Genomic DNA, 25,431 nt, shown 5'->3' on the forward strand with positions numbered 1-25,431 from the left:
ATCGAGCATAATACACGAGCATAAAAGTCGAATAAAGTTAAAAAATAACCAAAAAAGCGTAATTTTTCCAATTTTTTTTATTTAAAAAAGAAATATACAAGTTAAGTCAATCCTTAACGATAATTCTTTTTTAATTTATAATACTTATGAATTTTACAATTAATACATATTATTATTTTATTATTAATTATTACTGAATATTCTTTCCAATAAATTATATACAACATTTAGCGTATAACCTAACAATAAAGAAACTTTTCATGTTCCTTGTAACGTTGAGTCGTAAGATTTACAAGTCTCACATCTGATACATCAGATGTGCGTTCTAGCAAAACAAGTGCAGGACTAAAGAAAAATTATATAAAAAGACTTAAACGTATTAATAATTCTGAATTAACACATTTCAGGAACACATTCCAATAATAGTACTTACTCGTATACTAAATACGATATTCTAACGTGTATAAAATAAAATAATTTGTAATGAGATCAAAATGCAACAAAGTAGTTTTTAATGCAATCCATAGATTGTTCAAACAAAATTAAAAGAAAAAAAAACACAAAAAACAAGGTTTATTTATACAGAGTGATCCCCAAAGAATGAAACACAGTAAACTCTGCGGCCATGGTAGATCCCGGGGATCCCCTGAGTCAGCTATGGGTACGCCAGGGGCCTAGGGGGCGGACCTTTTTTTACAAGTGAATATTTAGTTTTATTAGAATATAAAAATCTAATTTACGTAAAAAAGTTCATATTTAAATTAATAATGATACCAACATTTAATAGAGAGTGATTCACGAAGAATGTAACAGATTTTCAGTACATGTCCTTCTGGTGAAAATAAAGAAGATAGTTCATATAATTAAAGGTTCAGAAATGCTTCGTTAGCAAGTACTGGATGGCGAAAAGCTACTTTTTCGGAATCCGACAGCCAATTTTTTAACTTAATATTTGTAAAATAGCTTGTTTTTGAATGCTTAATTAAAAATATGTTTGTGAGAAATAAAGGTAAAATTATAATTTTAGAGAATATTTTTCTTGAAATAAAAACTTCCATTTAGAAAATCTATCTATAGTTAGACAACATGTAACGTATGATTCGTCGGTACATGGAATCAACATAATCTAAGTAAATATACCGACGCTCGCTTCGCTGGCTAACATATTTTTTTATTTCTACTCGTTGATTTTATTCAAGCATGGGACTTTCAAATGAACCTGAGAGAGGTCAAATATAGGCATTATGCTTATAATTAAAATCAAATCTAACCAAATGTAACCTACGCTCGCTAACTTTGGCTAGCAAAGGAAGGTTAGCGAGCGAAGCGAGCATAGTTTAAGTTTGGTTAGAGTACATTCATAATTTTTCTGCAAATACCCACTGATTTAGAAGAAAAAATTGAAAAAATTGGGTGTCGGATTCCTAAAAGTTACCGGTGAAAGATTTCGCTCTGATGTTTGGGCCTTCGGTAAAATTAATCCAGATTATAATTCTCAGGACCCAAATTAAGGGGGTAAATTAAGTAATTTTATATGAAAGTTGACCTGAAAAATCGAGAAAAAATAGGTTTCTGAACAGTGTTTTTAGTAGTTTTTTTGTGAAATCTAGGGTTAACCACAAAAAAGTGTGATCAAAAACACACTATTTTATGTTTGGCGTAAAATAACTATTAAGTGGGTTATAAACAGATAAAAGTTTTTAAACAAACCTTGTAGAGAACTTTATTTTGAATAAAATTATTAAAAACAAAATGTGGTAGATTTATAAGTAGGTATTAAATAAAACAAAATTTTCAATATTGCAAGACAAAAGAATTTAAAAAATAAAAAATAAATGAAAAATCGAATAACACACCAGTAAAACAATTTATTAGACATCTATAAAACTAAATACTATTTTTTTCTAAATATGTTTGAAATAGTTTATTTCATAAGGTGGCAATATAAACAGCTAATTTCAACAATTAAGTTTTTTGTATTGCATTTGAACATCCTGATTCTCGCACGGGAAGACATCCGTCTTGTGACGATCCCGGTCGCCGCACCATTCCCTCCGTTTCTAGCCCTGATGGGCTTTACCGGAAGTCCTCTTTTAGTCCCTCTAAACTTGATAACAGAACTTAGTCATCTATTTGGCCTCCCCGGATGGAAAAGGCCAAACCTCCGGGTTTGGTTTGGAATGCCGGATGAATGACTCTATCAGGCCTCTGTTCTGACAGAGGCTTCCATGCGGAGTTCACCAGGACTACAGGGGTCCAGGGGCTGGAACCCCAACCAGCTAGTATATATATTTTTTTTATTGCCTATTATTGAGGTCTCGAAAATAATATTTCTTTAAACAGCAGACATTTTAGCCCTCCTACTTTAATTTTATTTTTTGTTTTTTTTCTTGAGGTAAATTTACGAAATTATTTCAGCAATCATTTAATATGCACTGGTTTTACTGACTTCTTTATGAGCTAAAATCATAAATTTATGATTTATCGTAAAATTATAAATAAACTTTCTAAATCTGTATCGTTTGGTAGTCAACAGTTTTTTTTTAGATCATGAAAATTGGGTAATTTGTTTTACAGAAAATATAATCACAATTAAAGCAAATGTATAATTTTTGGAGTTAAAGCAGAATAAAGAAACAAAATATAAGTTTATAAATTATTCTTGCACGATACAAAACATTATTTATTATTAAAAAATATAATGAATTTTCAAAATTAATGTACCTGTTATTTCCAATTTAACATTATAATATAACCATTCAGAATGCATGACACATAATTAATAAATACGTACCATATTCATAGTATTATGTTTAATTGATAAATATATATTGATATGATGAAGCTATTGTAATTTATACAATATACCGGTAAATGTAAAATGCAATTCATTATATGAAAGTTTTGTTGTTATTTATATTTTTAATGAAAGTTACAAGCTCTTTCTGGAATCAATTATTATTTCTATATCCTCTGTTTTATATTTCTCTCAGCTACTTCACTGCTACTACTGTAATCAATCACTTTTAGTATTGTTTTTCTCGTTTGTGTATGTTTTCTACTGTGTATCAAACGTACTGAAACCAATGATTATCACTTAGTAAAAATGTATATGCGCCTGAATGCAAAATTTGTAGGGTCCATTTCGTACCTTTCACGATTCTCTTTCAAAAACTTTACGTTGCGTGTTATTCTGTTGTAAAATCTGCAACCTTTACTTTTTTTCTGACATGGCCTTGTGTATCAACCAACTTCTCTTTTCAGAAATTGACACAAATTAAACTCCGTTACATGGCTGTAAGGTTTTTCGTTTCGTAAATCAAATATATGAATTGAAATATTAATTTGTAATTCACAATTCCGTGAAATACATTTCCTATTTTCTGGAATGCCAAAGATATCGTTGTTCCTTATAAAATTTCATAAAAATTACATTTTTATATATTTAGACTATTAGCCTGTTTAAAAATTAACTTTTAGGCAGAGAAAAAATGTTATATTTCATCAATATTCTCGAAATAAAAAAAAAATTAATTCCAAATGAAAACAAGGAGATTATTTATTTCGATAATCATTGAAGTTGATATTAAAAAAAAAATTTCTCCCCGTGAAAAGAATAAACAATAAACCTTTATTTCCTAAGATGTCACAATTTATCTATCCTCTCTTTTTCTTTTCTCTTATTTTTCTGTTTAGCCTTCGGAACCACCGTAAGGTATTACTTCAGAAGATGAATGAGGATGATATTTTATGAATGTAAATGTAGTCTTATACAGTGTCAGGTCGACCATTCCTGAGATGTGTGGTTAATTGAAACCCAACCACCAAATAACATCGGTATTCACAATCTAATGTTCAAATTCATATAAAAGTAACTGCCTTTACTAGGATTTGAACCTTAGAACTCTCTACTTCAAAATCAGCTGATTTGCGATGACGAGTTAACTAATAGACCTATCCGGTGGGCTAATTTATGTACCCAAGTTACTTTAAATTTTCCTTTTAGTTACCACAAAAATTCAAACCAATATTTAATTACGGTTGGCATAAACATATTGAGAATAATAGTAAATGGATGAACCATACCGATATGGTTCATTCATGTTTACTATTATTTTTATTAAGTGGATATATTTTAAATTTAAACACTTTTCCTATTGAATAATTATTTTCCTTTTCTTGTTTCCTGTCCTTAAAATTCTTGATTTTTCATTAATGAGTTACTGTCTTCTTCAAATGACTGTGGTGTTTTGCTTTTAATCTTTTATTTCCTCTTCATATTCTCTTTTTTCTTATTTATATATTCTTTATATCTAGCAGTTTTAGGTTTTGATATCACCAACCATTTGCCCAGGGGATGGAAAAAATGAAGATTCGAAAACAAAAATTCATACCTCTCTTAATAGGCACAGTATAGAATCGGTTTAAAGTGGTCGTTAGTCCTCTAAAAATGACCTAAAACCTTAGTCTGAAATAATTTTTGTTATGATCAATCCTTACGGCAAGGGATGACCAAAACCAAAAAACAAAAAATAAACAGAAAAAACAAAATATCGCTACAATTTTCTTATTAAATAAAATATCGTTTTTCGTTTAAAGTTCTTACTATTCTTCGGATAAGGGCTTAAAACTTATCTAAATAAAAGTTTTAGATATAATCAACCTGGTTCCAAGGTGGTGGAAAAAATTTCGAAGATAAAAAAAACCATACCTACCTTAATAGGTACAGTACCGAATCGGTTTAATTTAAGGTGGTCGTTAGTCCTCTAAACATTACCTAAAACTTTTGTCTGTAACAATTTTTGATATGACTAACCCTTACGGTAAGGGATGACCCAAGATGTTGGTGGAATTGTAAGAAGATGGAGCTTATATGCTAAACATGTGAAACTTTTTTCACACAAAACCATCGTCGTATTGAGTAAATTTGAAGTTTTTCTTAACTTTAAGATGGAAATCTTTTTTATCCCCTACTTAGCACCGGTGAAATCTAACTCCGCCTTCCGGCGTGGCGAAAGGAATTTTTTAAATGGACTTCAGCCTAAGAATTGATTGAGATAGATTTAACAGATGTAAGAGTACTTTTAATAGCAATTAAAATAGAAGTGAATTAAAAACTAAATAAGTTATTTACTTACTGAAAAACAATATTAAATTTCAAGAATTATCAGTATATGATATTAAACAGAAATATAGCAGTAATTAAACAATAATTTCATTGCATTACTACTATAGTATTTTTGCGACAAGTTTCAGGGAATGTTGGGCGACAATCGATTTCTGTCTTGTACTTTTGTAATTTGTTAATCCTTCTTTATTACAGATTCAATTTTTCGTTTAATCTACTCTTCTAATCCCAAATTTTATTTATTATTTGTATTTTTACAAATTAGTTTTTTAACTTCGTTTCTCGAAGGTTTTATCTTTAATGTTAAAAGTTTTCGAGAACATAGGAAAATTTAGTCGTAGGAATATTATTATATATGTAAACAATAATAATTTATTTTTTATTTAACTCAAGCCTTTGGTTATGTAAGTACAAAATTAAATTAAAATGAAATACGCAAATAAGATTTACAAAGTTTAAGATCATTCTGCTATGAAAATTCACGTACCGGATTATGCCACTGCTATAATTAATATAATTACATATCTTGATAACTACATCACAAACTGAACTTAATAATAATCTCTTTAAAGTAAACACAGTATTAGAAGTAGACTGAACTTAAAACTGATTAAATTTTAACTTAAATTAAACTTGAGATCACCAAACTTTGGGTCTATAAGTAATAAGTCCTTTTCTAAATAAGTAAATATTCTTCATAAAATTAATCAATGAATTCCAGTCACTTCCATTTAACAATTTTAGTATTTCATGAGAAGATACCATATTCTTCCTAGCCATCTCGATCTAACATCTGCAAGACTAGAATAGTTCTAGTAAATGGTGCATTGTCTCCATCACCCATTACCAAAAATCGGGCACAAGTCAGAAGATGTACTCTTTATGACAAACAGCTCAGCTTAGAGGACCACATTCAATGTTTACTAAACATCTTATATTACAAAAAAAGAGGCATATCAACACAGAAATAATTTTTCATCGAGTTCGAATTAAAACTTGAGTTCCCAATAATGAATATAGAAAGCTGAGTTACCAATTTCTGATATAAATTCTATTTTAAAAGTTTCGTTTAATCTATTAATAATTTTTCTAAGATTTAATTATAATTATTTAAATTTTTTTTAGTCCAACCAAAGTACACTTAGAGAAAAAAAATTGTTACCTGGACTTTTATAAGTGGAAATGGTAAAGGGACCTATAATAAACGTAATACAATAAATGTGTGAGCGGAGGTGGTGGACGGGTTATTTGCGGGGTTGGGGGTAGAAAAAAAAAAATTTTCCGATAAAAAGTTGTAGATTATGCAAAAATCAACAAATTTTTTAGAGGTCACTTTTTAATATAACCTCAAAATTTCTGAGAAAAATGCAAAAATCGTCTTTTTTCGTTTTTTATTTTTCATTTCGGCAAAAATAATTTAATTTTGACGAAACTTGGTGAAAGTATACCTTTCTGTGTCTTAAATAACCACAACTTTTTTGAAGTAAATTTTCGCCGGAAATCACAATAATACCATTTTTCACCCCTTTTCAACATTCCCCAAATCAGTTATTTTGATCGAGCTTAACATAGTATTAATTTCTTCAAACTATGGTAATTTATTTATGATTTCCAAAGGAAACGTTTTATTAAAAGGATGATCCGGTAACTGTGTGTTACTGACGAGCAAAATTGCACAGTTAAAAACTGTTTGTTTACTAGTAGTAAAAATAGAAATATATTTTCAGGTTCTACAGAACTTTATATCTTAAAAATCCCGAAGATTACATCACTCTCCCAAATAATCAATTAAAATTCCATATAACCATTCTTTTTTAATTCTGTACAAATCTAGAAAATCGGGCTTTGTGGACAGAAAAATACCATAGGGATTAAACTACTCAAGAATAAGATCAATTTAAGATCCTATTCTTCACTCTGTCAGGATACAGGAAATTTCAAACCTTTTCTTTTCTTTTTCTGTTTAGCCTCCGGAACTACTGTCAGGATTACTTCAGAGGTGAATGAGGATGCTATGTGTCAGTGTAAATGAAGTGTAGTCTTGCACAGTCACAGGTCGACCATTTCTGAGATGTGTGGTAATTGAAACCCAACCACCAAAGAACACCGGTATCCACGATCCAGTATTAAAATCCGTATAAACGTAACCGCCTTTACTAGGATTTGAACCTTAGAACTCTTGATTTCGAAATCGGCTGATTTCCAATACGCGTTCACCACTAGAACAACCCGGTGGATTAGGAATGTCAAACCTGTTTCAGCCATAGTGCACTGCTTGGTTAAAAGTGAGATACAAATATACAACAGATATAATTATGATACAACTTAAGAGTTTATATGTAAAATGATATTAAACCAGTTTCCATATGCCAAATAAGCTGAAGTATAAAAACGGCTATTTGAGAATTTTAGGAATTTTTCAATTTCATTATGTTGCAAAACCGGTCCAAATCTGCGCACCTAACATAAAACAGCCAAATATTCCGTTTCAGGAAAACTTGAACATTTTACTTTCAATTCAAATGTTTATTACCTGTACCGGTAATGAAATCATGCAAAACAATATTATGATCTAACTTAGCTTTATTCACTTTTTCAATTAAATGTTTTTTTTTTTTTTTTTTTTAATGAAAGCTGTGATGGTAGCCTTAGCTCAAAAAGCTTGTAGTCATTTACAATTCCAATTCTATTTTCCCGGAACTGAAGCATTTCAACACTTCTAAATACAAGCCTCGGGATGGGAAGCCAACTGAGAAAAACCGAACGTCACGAAAGAGCGTCACAAAAAAGCGTCACGCAATAGTTGATTCCCCCACTGTGCCTACCGCGTGTTTTACAGATATTAACACGCATGTTCGGTATGCGCGCCTTCTCTATTTCATTCTTTCTTATACACGGCTTATGCGTATACGTACCTTCTCCCTCTCACCATCTCTCTCTCTCTCTCTTACACACAGTATGCGTATACGGTGTTCTCCCACTTCTCTCTCTCTCTTTCATACTTATACACAGTTTTTGCGTATACGCGTGTTCTCTCTGTCTCTCTCATCCGCAGTCTGTGCTACAGTGTGATGCAATAAAGATGGCCATATTGTATAGAAAACACGTGCTCGAACTTATAATCACTTCTTAATTTAAGTTTGACTTATAAAAAAAATATTATCAATAGGCGACAGTGTTTTTATCAATAAGTGACAGTGACAGTTGTTATTAATTTATTATTAACTATGGTATATAATATCGCGTAAGAAGTTCGATTCCGCAGCGTCTTCACGCACCGACGCATTCGTTTAACTTTTTGTTTTATTTATTTTTAAGTTCAGATTTTTGAAATCGAAGTACTCAATTAAGCGATAATTTTTTATTTTCCATAGAATTTGTTTAAATGGCAAGTATCGCATTATCATCAGCAAATTTTGTTATTTTAATCAGTTCTTCACCAATACGAACACTACCAGTGTATATAAAACTCTCAATATCATTAAAAAAAATAAAAAAACAAAATGGAACTTAAAACTCGTCCATGCTTAATTCCAGTGGTTATTTCAAATATTTTGATCAAGCCCGATCGGCACAACATAAAATAGCTCGTATCTGTTAACTGACCTTTTATAAATATCATCAGTTTTACAAAAATACTAAGTTGGAAAAAATTTTAAAAATAATTCCTGTCTATTCTTTTTATCAAAGGAAGAGATCAGACCTATAAAAAAGCATAGACTGCCGTTTCGCCTTTACTTTTATATTAACTCTAATTACTAAATGAAATACATTATCTACAGTAGATAACGTTTTCCAAAACCAGCCTGAGACTACTTTATTATCGCATGCTGCTCCATCAAGCCAGTTATTCTTCCTAATTTTAACCCATCATTTAACTTTTCAACCGTTTTATTAAAGAAAATCCTTCTTAATTGGTAACATCATTATCATCTCTTTTTTAAAAAGGAAACATTCTAACTTTTTTAAAGGTTAAATAAGCAATTGAAATATATTGTTAAACATTAAAATCAAATCATTTCAATTAAGAAATCATTTATCAAATATTTAAAAATTTTTAAGTAATTCTATCTAATCTGGAGCCCTATTCTTTTTTGTTTTACTTAAATCATACGGTAATTCTTGTAATGTGAAGATCTTAGAAGTTATTTACAATATAAGGCTTCGCGTATTGATCACAAAAAAAAATCTTTATGACTGTTACATAATGAAGTACATTGTTCATTGATTAGCAAGAAACAATTCACAAAGAATAACTTTCTCTCTTTTTAATAAATCTGAAAGACCTTTTTTTAATAAATACTGAAAGACATTTAGGATGCAATTACATCCTAAAATCTCTCAGACATTGTGAATAATTAATATTTTGTATCACTGTACTGCTGTAATCTTTAATACTAAAACACACGTCCCTCTATACCTTATTTTATTACAAATATAATTTTCTATCTTCTTCTTGATTAATTAATTGTTTTAAATTTACATAAACATTAAAAAAAAAATGTTACGAGTATTATAGGTATCAGTATTATTTACCTAAATTAAATAAACTTTGTACAAAAATAAACCTTTCTTTTTCCTGTTTAATCTCCAGTAATTACCATTCAGATAATACTTCAGAGGATGATATGTATGAGTGTAAATGAAGTGTAGCCTTGTACAATTTCAGTTCGACCATTCCTGAGATGTGTGGTTAATTGAAACCCAACCGCAAAAGAACATCGGTATCCACGATCTATTATTCAAATTCGTGTAAAAATAACTGACTTTACTAGGGCTTGAACGCTGGAACTCTCGACTTCCAAATCAGCTGATATGGGAAGACTCGTTCACCACTAGACCAACTTGGTGGCTACAAAAATGAATCTAACTAAAAATTAAAAAGTAATTTTCTTTTTATCCTTTTTTAAATATTTTTTTTTTTTAAGTTGACCCAAATTAAAAATACGGTATTTACCAATTTACTTAATATGTTTTAGTTTTACAAAAAAATAAAAAAAATTGAATTGGTCAACCAAAAAATATTTTTAAAATTTCCCTTTTAAATCTGACCTGTTTTAGGATTTGAGTTACAATTAGCAAAAAATTTATTTTATGACCAGCATCATGTGTAACATAACTAACAAGTACCTACCAGAATTACTATGTATTTCATAAGTTTCGTTTAGCCCATTTTAATTTTTGACTAATTGAATGAACATTATTTAATTCGAACTACGATTCTAATTGGAAAAGAAAACAAAAGAAATTAATTGATGTGATCTGAGAATACTTTTATATCCGCACTGAATTAAAGAAATTAAATTTAAAAATTATGAAGAATATTGAATTAAAGAAAAAAACCCATAATGTAATTTCTCCCTTTGAAATCAATATATCCTGCCAGCCTCTAAATTAAATAAACGTTGTATAAAATTAAATCAAACTTTTAAAAAAACACTAAAAAGTTTAAAAAAAAATTTTTTTTCGGTTCCTTTTTAAATTTTAATTTTTTTAATTTATTTTTTTTTAAGTTAGACTCAAATTAAAAACAGTTTAACATGCTTTTGTTTTATTTTTAAAAATGGATAGGCAAACAAAAAAAAATTATCCATAAAATAAAATTGTATGAAAACAATCCAAAAGGAAATAATAAACGTGGTTTTTTGTAAAAATAAGGTAAGAAACTACGAGATACAACTCGTACAAGATAATTTTTAAAAAGTCGACTATCGTGCGTTAACTAAGATTCTAGATTCTACAATGCAAAAATTATTATGTAAATTTTAAAGTTAAGTTGGGAAATAAATAACAAATACAAATTTTAATTTAACAAATGATCATCTCAGTTTACTGCTCGGAGAGATGGAGAAAAACTCATCAATTGACAAAGGTTAGCTTGAAATGCGTTTATAGATTGTAAGTTCGTAACTGCAGACACACCCTTTGGATAAAAACGCTTAAAATTGCAGTCGGTATGCTTATTAATTGTTCCTGTATAATATGTAAATAAGATTTATGTGAACCGTGAAAAAAACAAATAAAAAAATCGTTTATTTAGATAAGGTTATTTTTCATTAATTTTTTTTTTTACAGCTTCCAGTTAAGTTATTAAGAAAAAACATACTGTAAAACGAAAAAAGAATTCTCTAAAAAATAAAATAATATCGAGATCACAAAATTTGGTAAAATAGAATATTTTCAGTTTAACATATCCGTTAAATGACATTTTTATTTACTTTTATATCCTTTTTTATTAATATTTACTTATCGATGGTAAATTTTTATTTATCTAATCTGATTCTGAGAATTGGTTTATTCAAGTTACATCATAAAACTCTATTTAAATTTAAAATTACATATAAAAAATATCAGCTTCTGAACTAAATAGCTTTAGGGTTCAGTATTATTTAACATCTAATTAAATAATTTTTACTTTTCTCTTCATTGATTAAATTTCCCCCGTTTTATATTTCAGAAATGAAAACAATTTTTCAATTTATTATCAATTAAAAAAAAATTACAGAAATAATTATATTATAATATTATTGTGTTAATGTAAAGGTTGTATAATTAAGCAAAGGTAACTAAGTTCTTTTCTGTTTTTATTATAATTTTTTTTTTCAGATAATGCAACAACAGTGTATTGTGAATTGTACATCAGAAGTTTTGGATCCATAAGTCCGGTTACAATGGTAAGTAAATGTAGAATATTAATGATTAACATTTTTAACCAATAGCATGATAATACTTACCCCCACTCTTTTCAGTAAACGCGGAGACTGGTTGTAAAGGGAATGTAAAATCATCAACTATTAGCCCTGTAATGACAAATCTCGTAGTAATACTCCCCACTACCATCTAACCACTAATTTTCTGTTCAACCACTAGAAAGAAAATATGAAAGTGTCATACTATTTAGATATCGTTTTTATATTTTATTTTAAGTATTGCTGATTTTTGTTTCCTAATTTTAAATATCGTATATAAATTAATATGTAAAACGATAATACACTGTTCAAAAAGTGATGCAACCTTATGGAAGAATATTTCCTTCTTTTTTTGCTGGATTAATTGAGAAAAATTAAGGAAAATTTGGTTACACAATGCAGCAGTATCTTTTTTTCTTTTTTTCCCAATACATTAGATGTATCAGTTATACCCAGACCTAGAATGTCTTCACAGAAAATTATGGTGTGAATGCTACAAAATAAGTCCTCCGTCAAGCAGGTATACAAGTTTCAGGATACAGGAAATGTAGCAGCTGTAGATAAAAGTGGTCGACCGAAAATGCTAACATCAAAAAATTTGATCGACGTTCAAGCTGCATATTCTGTTAGTCCCAAGAAGTCTGTACGATGCCTATCTAGCCGGACTGGTCTCTCCGTTTGTAGTGGCCACACGTGCCCGAAGGATTAAAAGGTGCATCCGTGCAGAATTCGCGTGGTTTACGATTTTTTACCTGCAGACACTGGAAAACATGTACTTTTTGTCAGTGGTTCATGTTATCTATAACGCCAGACGGGTAACAACTCGATGACTGGTTTTTGTCAGACAAGGCGTGGTTCCACCTTGATGGATAATTGAATGAACAGAATTCACGCATTTGGTGTACGGAAAATCCATATCAGCTGTACTAGTCTCCTCTACACGGTCAAAAAGTGAGTGTTTGGTGATCAGTTTTACGTAGGCGAATCTTCATGATATTCTTTCATGGCACAGGAAACAGTGAGTGCTACATACAGATGATACAACAAATTGTAAACACTATTCTTGCAGACCGGCTAGAGTACACTGCTTTCAGGAGGATAGTACTATGGTTCATACAGCCAACAACACTATGACTTTCTTGGATTAGTGTTTTCATGGATAATTGATTTCATAGGGGTTGTAGCTCCCTCTTTGTCCTGATTTATATCCTCCTGACTTTTTCTAGTGGGGTATCTTAAGGATGCTACTTATAACATTTTACCATTCCCGAATTGCAGAGCGAAATTGAACAAGGTGTCGGTGCAGTTCCGCAACAAACGTCAAAACATGTGTTTAAGAGCATGTAACGTCATATTCAATTATGTGAATCGAATTATGGAGGCCACTTCCAAAAACTATTGTAACTTATCCCCATAAGGTTGCGTCATTTATTGAACACGTCTATTTTGTAAGAAAATATTCTTATTTGATTTATTGTGTAAAATTTACTTTGTTTTATATTGACATAATTTTAAAACAATAAAGCTAATCGAGAATAAAATTTAAAACAAGAAAAATAAACTTACTTAGATAAGTTAGCTTATGTAAGCATGCGATTAGGAAGAGTAAAAGAACAAGTTTATCTAATGAGCATTATATTAGTGTATTTTGTAAAGCCTAAAAAGAAAAAGGATACCTAAAAATACCATTTAATTTAAACGATTATGCCTTGTTTTTAAATAATGAAGAGTAAAGAAATGAGATTAATAATGAATAAAGACGTTAAAAAAGGAATCATAATAATTTAAGACAGACTATTATAAAAATTTGAATTATAATCTACCTTCAATGGGATGATTAGTTTTCTCATAGACACACATAAGTATGTTAAGACACACTTGTGTGCCAAGTAATCAGTTTTTTTGAACCAAAGCCAATTTTTTTGTGTCGATTTGCCAGTTGCTAAACATTTTATTCTAGAATCAAAAACTTGAATCAAACCAGGATAAAATTTTTCTTGGCGCTCTCTTATCGATCTCCTGTTCACTGGAATGTGTAACTAGAAGACTGAACATACAACATTCAATTAAGCTACCACTGAGAGTGGAAGGAGAAGACAGATTTAAGAAATCGCTTATCGTTCGAATATTTTTTAAAATTTTATTCAGACCTTATAATCTATTAAATATATAATATCAAATCAGATTTTTACACGACGATATATATTAAACATAACATCATTTTTATAAATTAGATATATATGTTTTAATTTCATAAAATTACTTTTTATAACTTTATAATTTGTAAAAAAGGATCGTTTAATATCTAGGTAGCGTTTTTTATAAAAAAAATTAATAAATTTAAAAATGATCCAAAAACAAATTTTATGGACAATTAACAAAATATTTAATATAAATTGTTAGAATTCGTCTGTATTATACACCTAAGTGTCAGTTTAGTGTCTTAGTATGACTTATTGTCTTAATTTGACGTAGAATTGTGCATTATCTAATCGATTCTTAATTTCAAATTTGTTATATCTACTTTTCTTTTTCCGGTTCATGGTTCATGGTTTTTTATCTACTAATTATAATATTTTATTTTTCTTTCTGTAGTTCTAGTGGTATTGAGTGTCATTCATAGATGCTAATTGTATGTGCTTGGTAAAAGATTTTGTATAATACTATTGTAAAAAATGTCATTTTTGAGGAGTTTAGTTGATAACTTCTTATCATGTGATCCAATTTACTAAAGGATCATGTAAATGTAACTAATCAGTTACATTGTATCGTATGTTATCTATATTAATCAAGATATTGATCCTCCATCAAAAAAACCTAAAATTTAGATTGAAAGACTACGTTGTTGGAAATAGGCGGTGTAGTAGAAAATAGAAAATACAACCACCTTTTTATAAAGAAAAAGAAAAAACGATGCTTGTTTGTTTACTGTAGTCTCCGGCAAAATGTATTTTATAGCATAACATCTATTATTACTGATAAAGTAACTTGGGCAAATATATATAAATTATAATATTTATATTATAAGGACACTTATATTAATGAATATAAGTGTCCTTTGACGTTAGCTAACAAGAAGAGAGGATTAAATGGGAATAAAATAACAAATTATATGAAAATTTAAAATTATGGTTATTAGTAATATAAACTTACTTTTGCAGCAGTGGTAGTTTCTTCGCTATAAAATTAATTTTTAACAAATCGGAAATCGGGTATTTATTTTGGAAGATCGCAATTTTATTTTATGAAGATAAAAGGTTAATATTTTATGTCTGTTTTAATTTTCATGAGTAATTATAACCAAATTAAAAATATAATACTATTTATCATACAAACCATTATGAATATTACTTTATAAGCTTTTGCAAAACTAGTAAAATTAACATTAAAGAAATTTTAATAAATTTATCGTATAGAAAGCATTCACGAGTCTTTTCTAAGTATTAACAAATATTTTATCTCAATGATAAAACAAAAAAAAAAAAATATGCTAACCACTACTTTTATGACTGATATAACAATTCAATAAAAAAAAAGATTAATTTTATTTATATATTAAAAAATAAATCTTTTAATAAAGAAAAAAATAATGACAAACGTCAAAAATCTACCAAGGCACCTTAAAGTTGAAGAACAAAAGATAGAAATTGTCAAAATATTTTAAATATCTTGGAGAATATCGTGGAAACAAAAACCACGACAAAAAAAAACCTTAAAAGACGTGAAACAATTAAATAAGTATTTTTACTTTATAATCCTCTATTACACTGTGATATTGTTTTTAGGACAATAAAATTTAATATTTTTATTGACCGTCGTGCGTGACCCGTCTGCATAGATAAGCTTTTTCTTTTTTTTATCTTCCGGGATCACGTTAGGTATTACTTCAGAAGATGAAATGAATGACAATTTATCTCCATCCTCTGAAGTAATACCTAACGGCGGTCCCGGAAGGGTTAAACAAACTTTTCTGCATAGAAAAGCTTCAGTTATCATCAATTTATTGTCTTAAAAATAATATCAGAGAATTATAAGGTAAATACACTTATTTTTCCCGTTTTTTTAAGGTTTTTCGAAATAGGTTTTTTACATTTTTAATATAATAACTTTTAGACATGTAATATCTATGATGTAATATCTATGCTGTTGGAATAATATATTTCAGTTTTGAAATTCAAATAACTTTTACATAGTTTTTTTTGTTATAGCTCTGGAATATTAATGAGGATGAAATTTCATGTTGACGTTTGCTCGTAAAGAGGACAGAAAAAGAATTCTTAGTTTTATGAAATATTTATTTCGTTGACGTAATAATTTAGATCTTATTGCCTTTATTACTAAAGTGGTTAAATTATTATGAAAATATTTAACAGCCTTAAAGAAAATGAAATTATATTGTAATCCGTAGAACGACTTTTTGAACCCAATGACATTTGTCGGATTTCTGTCTCAGATAAAATGAAAGGGTTTGAGTACTTGTAACATCTGAGATTAGTAAGGGACAAGCAAGCTTGTCACATTTGTACATTTCACTGTAAAGTGGGTTTAATCTGGGTTTAAATTTGTCTTTTGTTTTTCTTTACGTTGTTTTATGTTAAATGGTCTTTTTACAAAATTTATCCTATATAAAATGTGAAAATAAGTGCCACTAAATATCTTATCGGCATTAAAATTAAAAAATGTAATTAGATTTATATATATATATATATATATACCTTTAACGACCTTATTTTTATTTTATTCATTTAAATTTTTTTTTAATATGTTGCCACAAAAATCTTATGAGTTCAATTATATTAAGCTAGTTAAATTTTGTCTGGGCTAACAGACAATCGTTAGAATGGTTACAATTTAAATAATAATATGAATACGTATGTTTCAATTTGAACCAGAATTCTGTAGTATCACATTGAAACTGCATGTATAATAATAGTACTATTTTAAGTATTTAGTATTTTTTAACAAAAAAAGAAGAAGAATTTAGTTTATATTGATTCCTTGTAAATTTTCCAGACCCTACGCGGAAATCAAACCTGGAACCCAGTATAGCAAGATAGCGTGATGTATCTGTTTTAAAAACAATAATTTTCATTAAATACTCCCTAACTGTTGTGAAATGTAATATATGTAAAATAAATCGCAAGGGGTACTTAAAAAGAGGTATATAAAAAAATTGGTTTATTTTTACAACTTAAAAACTAAGTATTAAAACATAAAAAAAAACACCGGTACGTTTCAGTTCATTGAAATTCTAATTCTATTCTTAGACATCCCAACCCTATAGGGGGAAGACACCCACTTCATGACGTTACCGGTCACCACACCACCCCCTCTGATCCGAGCCGTGAGGGGCTTTACCGGAGGTCGTCTTTAGAAACTCTAACTGATTAAATCTCACAGTCATCAGCCAGGCCTATATCGGGGTGTCACCGATGTAAATGCCTAGGCAGAAATTTGCATCAGTAAAATACAAATCAAATTTTTTTGCCTTCACGCAGGCCTCAAACGGACATCTTCACATCCAACCTAACATAATTCCCTCAAACTAACTGACCGAAACCGCAGAAGCGCAGACCTCGCGCCTAGTCCAGATTTGACAGCACCGTTCGTGACTGTGAATGCCTCAGAAAACGAACGAGTTGAAAGTAAAATAAGTGCTACACTCATACCAATCAAAATTATGTTTTACGCAACATAGAAATAAGTCCACCAGTTTAGATCACCTAGCAAGGGGAACATAAACTATTTCTGGTCCGCACAGGAGCCGAGGACAAACCCCGCACCTCCTCCACATCACATCATGGAGTCTCGCGCGGCATCACCAAGTCATGATCAGGACCGCCACCGGCGGAACGAAGCTACGACACCGGTCGCACGGGCTACAATACCCGGCAGCGCGGCCACCCCACCAGCGGGAGCCCCAAATCGAAACACAAACAACACCAATATAGCCGTGGCACGATGCCAATCCGCCTCGTGCCACGGTTGTATTGGTGTTGTTTGTGATTCGATTTGGGGCATTGTGATTCGATTCTATTCTTACACAGCACCAAATTACAAATATACAATTACCAACAACCTAATAATGCTTACTTCCAAGAAATAAATATTAAAAATAAAAAAAACACGAATGCCGAAAAAAAATATTGCTGACATACATTGATTCTTTTTGTACTGATTTGGTTCCACCGTGATTTTTTATTAACTAGCAAATATCCTGTGTGAATTTTGAAAATCGGAAGATTGGTTGCGAAGATATAACAACATCTCCGAATAACCGTGACCTGTTAGATCGAAAGTGTACCTGATGCATACAAAGGTTAGCCTTCAACCTACTAACAATACCCAGTTTGAATTTTAAAATCAGTCGATTGTTTGCAATGATTATATAAGAGCACTCCATTGCATTTCCAAAAACAGCACCCCAGAGGGCACCCTGTTTGTTACCAGTTGATGGTGATGATTGATTTAATCTCATACGCTGTCCCCACGGGCATTATTATTAAACAGAAATTTTTAATAAACAGAATTTTTTTAAATTTATTTAATATTATTTTATTTAACGTAAATTTAATTCTATTATTTTTGTAATATTATTCATTCGATTGATTTGAATCATTCAGTTCTAACCCAGCTAACACAGCGATAGACGCTCACATTTACAGTTCAATAATTCAATCTATTAAAGTTTGTGCCTCAACTGGCAAATCTCCATTACTACATATATAATTATATATACATATTTATGTAGCGTAAAATACTCCCGGTAATGTAAGGATTCCAACGCGGGGTTATAAATGTAATTCGGTTCAGCCATTGAATTGTTACGGTGGAACAAACATACATGCATACGTACACCCTAAATACATTAATTCCTTTTTGGGCAGTCGTGTAAAAAGTTGAAACATCTGTTTTTTTTCAAATTTTGTTACATTTTTAAATAATTTCTTAAACTTTGTTTTATCATTTTGTAGGTTTTTATATTATTTAAATTAAAATTAGATTTACAAAAAATTCCACTCTCGTAAGAAAAGAAATTGTTTATAAAAAAAGTAGAACTCTTGATATTCTTAATTTAAAAAATGCAGTAAAAACTAAAAAGCTACTTCAAGAGATTAAGACTCTCTGGAATATGGAAATATATATCTAACTTTTTTTGAAATTTAATAATGAATTTCATATGAAAATTCTATAACATAATTTCATAAATATTATATTATCAATCCAAAAAAAAAAATTATGACCATAACCAAAGAAATAAAAGCGTTAAAAAAGTTAAAACCAAATTGCTAAAATTGTACTAAAATTTAACAATAATAATATTAGATCTATCTTTAATTTCGAATTGTTTTTAGTTGGCGAAGAATTAGATAAATTTTCAAAAATATTCATACATTAAATTTGGCATAAATTTCAAGATGTTAAAGTTAAAAAAATAACTTTGGTGCAAACTTTTATTTACAATCAGTTTCTTGTATAGGACGGAAAACTACAAGTATAAGTTAACTAGATGATAAAAGAAATTTATTGAGATAGTGTCCAGTGAAACTTCTCAAAAATAAACTTATCTAGCTAAAGATATAAAACATAATAATGAAATAATAGTCATTAATAGTTGTGCTAAGAGATTATTACAATGGCCATTTAAGACTGTACCCTAGATCCAAGATGTGGAGACGTTTGAAGCGAGTAATATCTTCACTATTATCCAGCAATATCATAGCAAGATGGTTTTCATGGCTGTTCAGTCGTAGTTTATATCTTGAACTGAAGCGTTGAAATTCTTCATGGACGTAAGGCAATCCCAGAGGTTCATGGACTTCGCTGTTCCTAACAAACCTTGGAGGTCTGTCCGCCTCTCCCTTGTAGACCAGACCGGAGTCCAATTAACCAAATCAAGGGTGTGAACTGAAGTTGAGTTCACTAAGGGAGGTAGGATTAAATTCCGTTGTTGCGAGCAAAAGTTTTGGTGGTATGTTATTTTTTCATTTGTTTCGAATGATGAGACATTTACACGAAATTGGCTCTATAAAGTGAAGAACTAGACACGGGGTTCGTGTTCCGCAAACTCGGTTAGCTAGTTTAGAGGGCAACGATGTAGAACATTCAAGATATCCGGACGAGGTCTGCAGCGAAGGCAAAAGCTGAGTTATAAATCACTGATGCAAATGTTTACCGAGGCATTTACATCGGTGGCATCCCAACGAGGCCTGGTTTATTGTTATATATTGAATCAGTGATAATCCTTTTAATTTTTAAAGGTTTGAAAACCAAGATTTTTTTTATAACTATTATAATTTTTTCTTTAATTAAAAAAATAGTTTTTTTTGTACTGCCTTGTACGAAGTAAAATAAGAATTGTGATAGCGAAAAGTTTTGATCTTCAGATTTCATCTCCTTTTTTTCTTTTTTTTTTAAACTTTTTTTATATCTTTGGACGAAGTAAAAACAGTATTGTGATCGTAAAAAATTTCGGTTTTCAAATTTCAACAGAAATATCCATTTTGACGATCCCTGAATCAATTTGACTAGTTTCGGCGTGACGTATGTACATAGGTATGTATGTATGTGCTTATGTATCTCTCATAACTCAAAAATCATTAGCCGTAGGATGTTGAAATTTTGGACTTAGCACTGTTGTAACATCTAGTTGTGCATCTCCCTTCTTGATTGCAATTGAAATTAAAATTAAAATTTTAATTAATGAAATATTTGGATCTTAAAGGGAAGGCACATCAGTTCGAATCAGACTTCTCCTTTTGTTTTTTTAACTTTTTTATTTTTTATTTAAATATATTGATTTAATATTAACCGGTGATTGCATAAAAAAAAAATACAACAAATAATAATTCAATGATAATAAAAAAAATTATTAGTGAAATAAAGTTTTATGTACTTTTAAAGATGTGTAAATGTAATTTAATAGGCATTACATATATTTATGTATAATGAAGTAGTTGAAACATCTTATTATTTAATATTAGTTGAAAATCATAATTTAGAATCGTATTAATTTTGGAATTTCTTAGCAAATTCTTATAAAAATTGTATATTTATTTTTAAAAAACCTTTTTTTTAATTATTTGACAGAAAAATAAAATACATTTTGAATTGTATTCAATTTAAAGTGATTGTTGAAAACCTTTTTTAACTTGTGCGTAATATGTACAATATTTCTAGTGTGAATTTCAGATTTCTAATGTGTCGTGTAAGTAAAAGTTAATAACAATTAAAGTATTCCGTTTAGTGAACACCTGTATACTGGTTACAAATATTAATTTTGACCTTACGGTGTAGAATAGTCAGTTTTTATTATTGGATTATTTTGTAAACAATTTATTTAAAAAGTAATCAAGGGACTTTTACTCTGAGTTATATGTCATGTGAGATTGTTGAATTAAAATTGCATAAATATTTGTTGTTAATAAAAACTAATATTTTAGCAATTGTGTAACTGTCCAATTTATTAAAGAACTGGAGGATTGTATCTTATTTTCAAATGAAATAAGTGTAAATGAAGTGTAGCAAAAATATGTATATGTAATGTAACAAACGTACAAGTAAGTCATGTAGTATCCACGTGAGATTTTTTAGATTAATTTTAACTTTTATTTAAATACTATATAATTTCAGCCAGGATTTTACATTTAAATTTCAACTATAAATATCAAATCCGTTGTTGAAATAAAAGTGGTAATTTATAGATATATTGCAGTAGTAACTATTCGTGCGTAAATACTTTCAATTCCCTGGCGGCATTAATGGAAATAAGTTGTATCATTTCTCTAAAGTTTTTTTTTTATTTTCACAAAAATCCATTAGTACCTAAAACGTGAGCTGAATATAAAATCGGTATACCAAACCATCCAACCGTTTAGGTAACAATTAATAATGGTTTTATCTCATTGTCGTGACATTTTCAACAGTATTATCTTTTCTGATCATTTCAAATTGCTTTTCTAATTAAAAGTAAAACTCCGAGTCTTGGGGTCGATTCCAGGTAAGGATTTTGCATTTTTCTATTCATCCATCTCATTTTCCTGTTTGAAATATTTGTAACAGTTATGTTAATAATTCCATAATAAAATAAATGTAAAGTATTGTTCTATGTAGAATATTTTCCCTACCCTCTGATACATCAGTAGTCAGTTCGAATGCAGTGATATGTTACAAAAAGAAACTTCTTTTTAAGAGCTATATTTGATAAATCGATCATTTACCTGAAAAAAAGCTGACAACACAGTTGTAGGACTTTCCCGCCATGCGGCTTTTTTCTGATGCATGGCTTATAACCACCACTTTATTTAAAATATTTTTAATTTTATTTAAATATAATACGTTTTATTTAATTCAATGATTCTAACTAAAGTGGGCGCGTGTATCGAATTTCAATCGCGCGATTGTGGCGGTACTGGCGGCCACTTTAAATACTTTTTTACACTTTAAATATTAATAATTTATTTAATTCTACCGCTCACCTGTGACGTCCCAATAATCCAGCAGTTTAAAACATTTTTTTGGGGTGGGGGTGCGATTTTACAAAGGTTTTATGTGCAAAAATTTTTACTTTGTAATTATTAATAAATGTGCCTAAGAAAAATAAGGCCATAATTAGGCGAAATCTCGAGATATTGACGGTGGCATCAGTGCCATATATAGAAGTAATCTGAAAACGTTTGGTCAAAATCGGTCGAGTAGTACTGGAGATTTAAGGTGATTTAGAGACCAACACCCCGAATACACACATGCACATACGAAGATCCGGAAAATTTCCATCCAGTTTATTGAATTTTGGGTAACTTACGTGTCCAAACGTAAAGATCCGGTGAAAATCCCATATGCCCAAATTGAACTGATTACCATACCTTCCCTGCTATAGCGCTAGACGGGAAAGTAAAAACGATTTATATCCAGTTTTAAAATTTGTTCTTCTTCGTTATGGTTTTGAGTCAAAACATACTTGAGATAATGCTGCAAAAATTACGGCATTAAACTTAAAGCTGTTTTTCACCAGTTTCTCTAGTTTTGGAATTATAAAGTTCTACAACTTTAAGATATTGTATAAAAATCTAAATTTTAAGTATATGTTTAACAAAACAATTTTATCTGACAATCCTTTTCTTAAAATTTTTCCAAAGGTTAGTAACATATGACCAGTTTTCATTTCTTCTGCTCTAAAAACGTTATGAGTTAATTTTATATTAATCATGTGTTTTAAACAATGTTATTACGTCAGTAATGGAATGCCATTACCAGAAACGAATTTTATCAGAAAATTTAATGAAAATTTTCTTTTTGTTACGGTGTTAAAGAAAGAAAATTTTCAATCCCATTAACTGAAATTATATACATCCATAACGTTCTGCTGCAATAATTTAAATATATCTTAGTGCCAAAAAAATGTTCTACCTTTGGTGGGACTTGAAATAGCAATTATGTTTGTGTAAATGGCTGAGTTTTTAAACCTGATCCACGGTTGAAATTGAAATTAACGGACACTTAACAGATTAAAGAAAATAACTGACACGGAATATATCAAATATCGGATATACGTATATCCGTAATTAAATAACGGATATTACTATAACAAAAGATACACGGAATTATATAAAAATTCTACAAATAGAGAAAAAAAGAATAAATTGAATTTCAAAAATGTAACGCAAAAAACGTTTTTTTTACTGTTAATTAAGAAAAACACATTTCACTACACCGAGCATTTCATAAGACATTATTCTCAAAGGACTATTTACAAATATTTTGGGAAGCACATAATAAGTAACATATATGTTACATAAGTTATTTTATATAATTCTCAACCGCCTTACGTATTAGCAATGATATCTATATTTTAATATTATAATATTCGATGAAATAAATGAATTATATCTGTGAAAGCTTTATGCCATTATGACTCTGTTATAATTCTCACGTAATATAAACATTCCGTTGCATATATCTTGTAAATGACACTATAAATTTCGTTAGACGTATTGGTTTTGTTGCGTTATTTGTATATACATTTGTAGTCTAATTTTTTTACAATTAATTCATGATATATATATATATATATATATATATATACTACATACATACATATTTATATACCTATGACAGTTATAGTAGTAATATTGCTTTTCTTTAAATTCCCCAGTTCCATAGGTATATATTTTTTCTTTTTATCTTACTCTTTTTAATTCTACAATCTCATTACTTTTCTTTAAATATTCATTCATTCTACTTCTTGTCTTTCCTCCTTTCATTCTTTCTCGTAGCCAGAATTTTTGTTTTATGACTTGGTGAAACTCTTGTCTTTTTCATATTTGAAATCAGAGCGCACTTGCCAAAACTGAAATCACTTACACCTTCCTCTACACCTGTTTACACTAACCTTCGTAACACACTTTTGTTTTTGTCACAAACACTCCAATTACGACAAACTTTCATTCGTATTTTGAGTTCTTCCTTTCCAGCACTATTCCAAAAATTTTTATTTGCAAGCCTTACACATATAGAATCAATTTTTTCTAAAACTAAATTATTTATAGGTGTATGTATATGTTCCTTATGACTACCAGGAGTGTGATCTTTAGCAAGAGCTCTCTTATAAAAACAAGTACTAATTTCACCGACAGGACATTTTTAGTGTTTCAGCTCTTCATCATGTAGGCAACAATGATGCGGAGTTTCCGGAATAGATGCCTCATTGATTCAGCATCTCTGTTTACATTGTCCAGTATTTAAGTGTGGCAGTATTTTGTCAGCTTCACTATTGTGGATTCATTTAAATCTTCATAGGTTTTGCTTCCATTAATGATTTTCTTAGCTCGACAACTGTGAATTATGTTTCACAGTGCTGCAGCTAATCGTTTTGCCACACGGTTTACTCAGTTTTCTTTTTTTAACGTTTTTTTAAAGCCTTTTATTGGTATTGTGTAGATAATTTTTTTGGTCCCATATTGAAATAATTACAAATAAAGGACACTTTGTAAACACCAAACACTACAATTCATACGTAAACATAACCTAAAATGTAGTGTAACTAACTTTCAAACAAATATACAGAAATAATACAACAAATGTAAAAACTAATTTTTATTTATTTATAATCAATCAATTATTACAATGATGAAACACTTTACAAGCAAAAAAAATCACTATTTTAGAACGAGTAGGGATAAATCCCGACATCACCTCGAACTAACCGAAATCTTGATCATTAACTTTTTTTAAAAATATAAACACAGCAATACTAGGGAATATGCCTAAATATTTAAAAATAAACGGATTTCAAAATAAAAAAACGTGCTATTCCAACCATCCGTTCTTTTGATATTCCATTTTGAAAATTGGAGTTTTTTTGTGTAAAATCTGCGCCAAAGTAACCATGACAACGTGATAAATTTTTATAAATTTTTAAAAACAAATTCTCACAAAAAGAAAGATTATTGTCCTTAAAAAAGTCAGAATATAAAATAATTTTTAAAAAAAATTTTCGAATTTTTAAACAATTTTTGGGTATCATGTCCCCTTAAAATGTAAAAATCTAAATTTTTGTTAGTGTTTGCTCTTTAATATTTACTGAAAAAAAGAATTAGTCAAAAGTTTTAGAAT

General features: G+C 29.3%; 1 protein-coding gene across 1 annotated transcript in view; it reads left to right on the forward strand.

Moving 5' to 3' along the window:
- Positions 1-25,431, forward strand: part of LOC142329942 (glycine receptor subunit alpha-2-like) — a gene marked incomplete at its 5' end in the record, with an annotated part of 440,959 nt that overhangs the window by 316,367 nt on the left and 99,161 nt on the right. Inside the window, one exon of the mRNA XM_075374909.1 lies at positions 11,735-11,802. Within this exon, the coding sequence (XP_075231024.1) occupies positions 11,735-11,802 (68 nt within the window). The remainder of the gene's footprint in view (positions 1-11,734; positions 11,803-25,431) is intronic.

The sequence above is a fragment of the Lycorma delicatula genome, chromosome 9 (genome assembly GCF_047948215.1).
Source record: "Lycorma delicatula isolate Av1 chromosome 9, ASM4794821v1, whole genome shotgun sequence".
In the NCBI taxonomy this organism is placed as follows: Eukaryota; Metazoa; Arthropoda; class Insecta; order Hemiptera; family Fulgoridae; genus Lycorma; species Lycorma delicatula.